The sequence below is a fragment of the Aegilops tauschii genome, chromosome 1 (assembly GCF_002575655.3).
Source record: "Aegilops tauschii subsp. strangulata cultivar AL8/78 chromosome 1, Aet v6.0, whole genome shotgun sequence".
NCBI classification, from domain to species: Eukaryota; Viridiplantae; Streptophyta; class Magnoliopsida; order Poales; family Poaceae; genus Aegilops; species Aegilops tauschii.
Genome location: NC_053035.3, coordinates 319,376,204 through 319,384,531, shown reverse-complemented (window position 1 = coordinate 319,384,531; position 8,328 = coordinate 319,376,204). Strand labels below are relative to the sequence as shown.

At 45.7% G+C, this 8,328-nt stretch overlaps 1 protein-coding gene across 1 annotated transcript; it reads right to left on the bottom strand.

The window, feature by feature from the left end:
• Positions 1 to 2,767: 2,767 nt before the first annotated feature.
• On the bottom strand, positions 2,768 to 7,563 carry LOC109758383 (uncharacterized). The gene is made up of 6 exons (XM_073497022.1): positions 7,276 to 7,563; positions 5,647 to 6,135; positions 4,805 to 5,026; positions 4,592 to 4,676; positions 3,671 to 3,781; positions 2,768 to 3,392 (listed from the first exon to the last, which is right to left on the bottom strand). The coding sequence occupies exons 1-6, from the start codon at positions 7,390 to 7,392 to the stop codon at positions 3,004 to 3,006; spliced, it is 1,413 nt and encodes a 470-aa protein (XP_073353123.1). The 5' UTR covers positions 7,393 to 7,563; the 3' UTR covers positions 2,768 to 3,003.
• Between the last annotated feature and the right edge of the window lie 765 nt (positions 7,564 to 8,328).

The window sequence follows — 8,328 nt, the reverse complement described above, 5'->3', positions numbered from 1 at the left end:
ACGATTGATATTATGAGTTTATGTGATTTGATGTACCGAAGGTTGTTCGGAGTCCCGGATGAGATCACGGACATGACGAGGAGTCTCAAAATGGTCGAGACATAAAGATTGATATGTTGGACCATGTTGTTCGGACACCGGAAGTGTTCCGGAGAGTTTCGGATAAAACCGGAGTGCCGGAAGGGGTTACCGGAACCCCCGGGAGAACTAATGGGCCTCTATGGGCCTTAGTGGGAAGAGAGGAAGGGCCAGGAGGGGCTGGCCCCCCCCCCCTTGGGTCCGAATTGGACTAGGGGAAGGTGGCGGCGCCCCCCTTTCCTTCCCTTCCCCGTCTTCCTTCCTTCCCCCTCTCTCCCTCTTGGTGGATTCCTACTAGGACTTGGAGTCCTAGTAGGATTCCCCTCTTGGGGCACGCCCTAGGGGCCGGCCGGCCCTCCCCTCCTCCCTCCTTTATATACGGGGGAGGGGGCACCCCATAGACACACAAGTTGATCTTTAGCCGTGTGCGGTGCCCCCCTCCACAGTTTTACACCTTGGTCATATCGTCGTAGTGCTTAGGCGAAGCCCTGCGCCGGTAACTTCATCATCACCGTCACCACGCCGTCATGCTGATGGAACTCTCCCTCGGCCTCAGCTAGATCTAGAGTTCGAGGGACGTCACCGAGTTGAACGTGTGCAGATCGCGGAGGTGCCGTGCATTCGGTACTTGGATCGGTTGAACCGCGAAGACGTTCGACTACATCAACCGCGTTACTAAACACTTCCGCTTTCGGTCTACGAGGGTATGTGGACACACTCTCCCCGCTCGTTGCTATGCTTCTCCTAGATAGATCTTGCGTGATCGTAGGATTTTTTTTGAAATACTATGTTCCCCAACATCACCCCCTCCTTCAAACCTCAACTAAATCAAAAAAAAAATCCTTGACTTTTCTATCCACACTCAAATCAAATCTTATCAAACTCTAGAATATGGAGTGTAAGGTATATGTGGGGGCATGATCGATGTTGAACCACTAGAATATGAATGTCCCGGTTGCAACGCGCGGACAACTAGCTAGTGCCTCTTCAAAATCACACATGGTTAGACTTGTTGTGATTGTTCATGACATGACCGCGTTGCTCCATGGGCTGTTTATAGGAACCTTAACCCTTCCCCCCTCCTTATTGCCGTCAGAGGATGGGCTAAGCTCGCATAGTCGATGGCGGTGGCGAGGCAGCTTCCTCGTGTGTCATGCGTTGGCGTGTGCGCTTGTTGTGGGGAGGCTCGACCTCATGGGGTTTATACAACACTACCACCTTTGACAACTCTCTATGCGCTGCTACTCCAATGTTATGACGCATTTGTATGTCTTTCTCGTTGCAGCGTTGGCGGCCTTTGTGGACTTCGGTATGTTGATGGTGGTCCCGCTCTACACACTTCGATGGATGTGCATTGCTTTTGTGCCAGTGGCATACCCCCACTCGCACCGCGCCCTGACAGATTTGGGTGTGCTCAGATAGATTCGACTCACCGGCGGCTGGTGACGAGGTTTGTAGCGGCTCCCATGTGAAGTTGGTGCATTTTGCAGCGTTGGGGGTGTGCGGACCAACGGGGTGTAAGAGACAGTGTTTGGGTTGTGTGTAGTTGTGGGTTGTGTTGCTCTGTGCGGCATTTTGTTGACCATAGGTGCTGGCGCTCATGGGCGTTGTTCTCCTCATTTGGAGGCGTTGTTGTGGAGACCTACATCCTCCACCCAAAACCAGATGTTTGGTCTTCGGGTGGAAACCTAGGATCCAGATTTGTCGGATCTAACGATGATGTTGTGTCTGACATCGTTACCTCATTGGAGCGTCGTCCTTGAAGACCTCCATCCCTTTTAACATTCCATATGGATTGGACTCATGCGTCATCACAAACCGGCAAGAAATCGACAGATAATGTTGACTGGTGGTGTGACGACTTGTGTGGCAAAGATGATGACCTATGACGTTTGGGTCACGACAAGGGCTACATGGTTGGCTCCGCGACGTGGATTCTCGTACTCTATTCTTTGTATCACGGTGGAGTCAGAGCTTTGGCATCATCCGATCGGCGACGATGATCATGCGACAAGCGGATAGGTTGTGGTGGGTGGATTGGCGCAACTTTTGCTTGTCTCGTCTTCGAAGCTCATCGTCAAAATCAGAGTTGCCTATCACCAAATGCATGCCAAAGGTGGGTAAGGCTTGACGTGTATGGGTTATATTCTTCTTCTTGTTGTTGTTCTTCTTGTTATTGTTCTTATTCTGATATATCAGGTTTGTGGACGCCTGAATTTATGATTTATCCGGGTTTCTCATAATTAATCAGACAATATTCTTCTGAATGCATAAATAATTATGTTGCCTCGATAGGATTTGTGGACGCTTGAGTGCTTGACACATGTGTTGATGGCACGAGGAAGATCCTCCGATCAGTGTAGTCGCACGCGCCACACGGTCGACATCCCGGGTTCACGCGATGCGAAGACCCATCCAAATGCCTCTACGCGTCGTTTTTGTCATGGTTGGCACACTACTAGTCTGCACGTCACGCTGCTAGTTTACATAATAAGAAAGATAATTTTCCCATTTCATTAACAGCCGGACAAAGTTAGCCACTTGCTGGATCAGTCGCCGCGCCCGTCGAAGCAAGCCATATTTGTTTTTCCAGCTTGAAAACGAATGGATTCCTTTGCTGTTCACTCACAGCATACAGCTTATCTTGCTCGCAAACTGCTTACCATTTCAGCACAAGGAGAAAAAAGAATTGCACATGGACAGACCAGAATCCTCCATTTGATTTTGTGCACTCTACAAAATCTATCCAACTTCAAGGAATCCAACAGCAGTTGTATAACAGAAGAAACAAACACCTTCCGTGTTCCTCATCCTTCCAGATCAGAACAGTCGCTGTACCCAAATCGATCTACTGCTATGTTACAACATAATAACTTCACTGATAATGGCTACGATTCAAACTGACAGCAAGCAAGACACAGGACGTCATTCGTCTTCGGAGGTCTCGTCGGTTTGCTCATCAGGTTCTTCCTCTGGCAGAGCGGATACGATTGCGGCACAGCAGAACGAATCGCGGTCCTTCAGGAGGAGGCAGCTTCCTGCTGAGTTCCATTTCAAGTCAACTATCCGGAAGTTCGGCAAGGGAATGTTGACGCAGCAAGCACCGGATAGCGTCCACATGTACAGGTGCGGGCTCTCCGTGCACAAGACGAGGCGCGGGCATGTAGGGTCCCAGGCAGCAGCGCGGATCGGATCTTTCTGCACAAGAACGGCTGCGAGCTCCAGGCGACAGATGTCCCATATCCAAAGAACAGTGGGCATGTTGTCATTCCGGGTGAAGAAATAGTGGCTATCGCTGCTCCACGACAGCATACCTGCACAACGTTTGTAACTTGAAAGGTGAGAGGTGTTTCAAGGTTTCGGCACAGAAAGAAACTCTGGATGCAATTGCAATCTTAGCAATGGGGGTTTCTCCATAATACAACACACTGATTCTTCAACAATTTTCTGCTAGAATTTTGAGAATCAGCAAGACAAATCACCTAAGGGACTGTTGGTAAGTGTTATTCATCACATCTGTACTGATATTACTTAAAATGGCCTTGCAAGAGGCATGAATTGGAGTAGGAAAAGACAAGTAAAAACAGCTAACCGATTCCTTGTTTGGGGTTGGGCTTGTCACTAGCTGGTTTTTGTGCTGGCACGGTGATTGGAACATCCATCACCGCATATTTTACTCTAGAACCTCCTTCTGAGCCATTTTCTGATAAACAAAATAGGAAAATTCATTACAGAACAATACAATGAGATAATTGACAAAAGTACACAAAAGGCAGCATACAACGTGTCAATTTGGTTATGTATGTTCTTGAGCTATTGTGTACATAGTCTCCACAAATCTAGAAAATACTAGAGGAGACCGCCCATCTTAACACCGAGATGGCCTTAAGCTACAATCGATCAAGTTTTTACTTATATGTGGTGTTGCAAAGTAATGTATTCTCTACACCAAGTCAACACTCAAAGAAAAAGTCAACATAAATAGAACTGACACTTATTTTGCTGACTATGCAAGGAAACATACCAAGGTGACCCACACTATAGGGTACAATGTTACTAATGTCAAGACTCAAGACATAATAACTAAAGTAAAGTAAATACATGTTCAGAGTTCAGACGTACTCCCTCCGTCCGAAAAAACTTGTCCCTTAAATGGATGTATCTAGCACCAAGTTAGTGCTAGATACATCCATTTGAGGGGGACAAGCTTGGGACAAGTTTTTCCGGACAGAGGGAGTATCACATTAACTGCCAAAATCAGAAAGGTTAAGCTTACAAGTCTGATAAGACTATGTACACACAAAAAAGGATGTCCCAGAATATGCTCTTGTTCAATTTTGTTAGACAGGGTAACATCTTGATGATTTCTTTGGTTAATTCCATAGACCGTGCACAACCTATTTCAGTTTATAAGGGAACTGCCAAGCAAGAAATGCTAAGAAAAAGGTATGATGAATGGGTGAACATAGGGAAACAAGCAATGATGAGTACAAATCCATTTGCGTAATCTTACCAGTGCCATTGTCTCGCATGTTACGAGACAAGCCTTCGCTTAGACATAACTCTGACATATCAAGCTGAAATGGGTCATCCACTTCCTGTGACATATTTTGTTGTTATAATCAAATGGCATGGACAATAAAAGTGTAAATATGCTGAGTTCAAACACCAAAACAACAGTAAATCTGCTAAGATGGGAATTGATGATAGGAATAGACAGATTTACCTTAAATACAGCAGCATTATAGGGACTTCGAATCGAGGCTGCATGAGTGAACTCGGCAAAGGTTTTCCATGTCAAATGGTTCAATATTCGCACTGATTGATCATAGCTGCCCACTGCTAAAAACTGCCCGCATGGTGACCAACCAACAGTTTTGACACCTAACCCACTTTCATATGCTGAATACTTGAACAGGCATCGCCCATCCGGTGAATATATTAGAACCTGCACAAGACATGTTCTTTGAATGGTCAGTTTACATTTCACTATCTCACCTAATTTTTCGTCTAGGAAACAAAAAAGAACTTTAAGAGTTGAATAAAAGATTGGTTAAGCTATAAAAATGTGAGGGTGAGCTTTTGAAGAATCATGCAAGGGATTATTTTTTAAGCCATGGCCCAATATGTTTTGAGGGAAACCGTAACCCAGTGTTCCAAATGATCAATCATTAAAACCCAAATTAAACATATAGGTACATGGCATGAACCAAATTCAGTTATGTCATCAAGTACCAGTTTGGCAACAAGAGTAATAAACCAAAATAAGGTAAAAGCTGTGCTGCCCTTCGAAAAAGATAACACGGTGTGGCCTGTCAACCATGCAACGAACAAGGTAACTCAAGCAACGTCATCTCAATCTCAAAAACTAAGCTGTCTTTAGCAAGCTAGAAAGGTGTGAAGTAAGATCATGAGATGCTGTAAATGAAGATAATTATGGAAGAGTAGCATAATATAGCAAAGGGGGTAACTAAAACTGCTGCATAGAGATATGCATAAGAATTGGCTACAGTCACAAGCCACAACACATAAATCACCAGGAAGTTTCTGAAGAGATAGCACATGCACCTTGTATTCAAGAAGTGAATCCCAGGCCACAATAGCACTGTCATCAGGCGACCACTCCACACCTGCTAAGTCTAGTGTGTCAACAGCGAATACACCCATTATCTCCCAGGAATGACATGAGAGCAAATTTATGTAATCTTTGCAGTCCCGCCTGGTGCAGATCGCAGCAAACTTCCCATCCTTAGTGAAAGAAACACCTCTGGATGCATGCTTTGGCCACTGTACATGAACACAGGCAGTATTTACAAGAGACCATACAGTCAAACGAAGTTGAAACTCTGATGTAGTGAGTATATGACGACTGTCAGGACTCCAGCGAGCATAAGCAATCCCTGCAGATCCTTCATCAATCTTACAGGTCCAGTCAGGCTGGCTCAGCGACCAAGCCTGCACCATTGGCCGCTTGTAAAGTCCACATAGAATATATTCTGAATCCGGTGCCCACTCCAAAAAGTTTATCTTGTCCACACATGAAAACAACTGCACCACCTGCACAAGCAAGTTAAAGCACGTGTTTACAATTTTTAGTTTCTAGATGTGACTAACATTCTTATAATGACAAGGAGATCACGTAAACTTAAAGTTCATGTAACTCTTATGGGCATGCCTGCAGTAAATTACTCCCTCTGTTCCTAAATATTTGTCTTTTTAGAGATATCAAATGGACTACCACATACGGATGTATATAGACATATTTTAGAATGTAGATTCACTCATTTTGCTCCGTATGTAGTCACTTGTTGAAATCTCTAGAAAGATAAATATTTAGGAACAGAGGGAGTAGAAAGTTGTAAGGAATTAATACCATTTCTTGGGTGATGGATGCAACATGCAAGATATCATACATACATAACCATTCTTCAAAGTTGAAATGATAACGCAATAATACAGCAAGCGGCATTCACATAAGAGATATGAAACGTGAAGAGCTCATGGAACTTCCATGAACCCAAAAAGATAGTAAAGAGTAATCTAGAGGTTGCACAATACATTAGACCAATAATAATGATAACACAGATAAAAAGGTGCATTCTAAGCTAATACAACAGCTAGAATTCATATGTGCAGACCAGATGCATCCATCTAAACCTGCACATGAAAAACAAAACCTCGTATTATCCACTCCCATACCACTTGGTACCATGATTTCTCGGGTCACAGCCCCAAATTGACCCCTTAAATAATGTGAAGTCTTGTACACTACGGATGATGTAGGAGACAGAAGCCAATGTTGAATCCCCGCAAAAAGTAAATGTTGAACCATTCATGACCACAGCAAGACAAGTGGCTACTCAGCAGTAATCAGGTCGAATCACATTACTTAGTTATAGCAAGTACAGACCTGACCTAAATGTTTGTTAAAGCGAGAGTTTAGATACGACTTTGAAGTGCTATGTCGATTCATATGCTATGGCAGGTCGATCTGATTTCAGTCAGAACTTAACTAAGATGCGGATCAGTCGAAATTGGGCGCCTTCCACGCATCAAGGCGCTCAAATCTGAAGCACGCCAGCTGGCACGAACCTCAAATCCCAGATTCGCCAGCAACTACCCCAAAGGGATGAACCCCAGACTCGCAACCCAATTCTAAGAGGGCGAAACGGGCCGGGCAAATGGCAGTGTGTATACCTTGAGGGTGACGACGTCGCGGACCACGAGGCGGTAGTCGCAGGCGACGGCGAGGAAGCGGGCGTCGGGAGAGAAGCAGCACGGGCCCGTCTGCTTGTACGCCTCCGTGAACTCCATCCCCCTTGCTCGCTCAGCGCCTCCCCCGGGTCGCGGGAGGGGGGGGGGGGGGGGGGGGGGGGGGCTGAAGCCTGTCGGTCGCCGGCGACCTGCTCAGGCGAGGTGGGGGTTGGGGCTGCGTTGGAATGTCGATTTTCCTAGAGGCTTTTGAAGGGTTCGTGTTTGGGATTTGAATTCGTTCGGAGGGTGGAGACGTAAAGTCGGAAGTGCGCGTAGCGTAGTGTGGTGTAGTACAGACCAGAAACAATTCCTTATTTAATACTTCATTCGTTCCAAAATATAATACTGAAAGACTTTTTCTTCCCTATATAACAACGACTCTAAATTTTATGCCTTCCATAATACTTTTGTCTATTTTAAGTCTAAATGACACCTAAAAAACCTCTTTTGCCCTTTATGTGGTATGTGTGTATGCGCGGCAGTAGCACACACACGCAGCTTCAGTGCGAGGGCAGTAGCACGTACACACGCAGCACACTCACAGGCAGCAGCACACGCACGCAGCACAGTCACACGCAACAGCACACACGCAGCAGCAGCAGCGCGCCCACACACAGCACACTGGCACGTGCATCAGCGCACACACACCCACGCAGCACACACAGTAAGCCAATGCGGACGCCTGCACGTACACCCGCAGTAGCGAACACACACGCAGCAGTAGCACACATGTATACGCGCGCGCATACACACGCAACATCACATACGCGCGCACACAAATATACCATACCAGGGCAAAAGGGTCTTTTCAGATGTCACTTCGGTTTAAAATGGACAGAAGTGTTATAAAAGGCATAAAATTTAGACTCGTTGTTAGATAGAGAAGAAATGTCAATGTCAAATAGGGCATAAAATTTAGATACGATGTTAAATAAGGAATTCTTTCTACAGACTACGCAACGCACGATACGTCGGCTGGAATTACTTGTTGTAAAG

Excerpts from the sequence above, each read along its gene's own strand:
- LOC109758383 (XM_073497022.1), bottom strand. The coding sequence starts at position 7,392 with ATGGAGTTCACGGAGGCGTACAAGCAGACGGGCCCGTGCTGCTTCTCT. Across the intron at positions 6,136-7,275 it reads GCGACGTCGTCACCCTCAAG|GTGGTGCAGTTGTTTTCATG; the intron begins GTATACACACTG and ends TTGCTTGTGCAG. Across the intron at positions 5,027-5,646 it reads ATTCACTTCTTGAATACAAG|GTTCTAATATATTCACCGGA; the intron begins GTGCATGTGCTA and ends TGTCTTGTGCAG.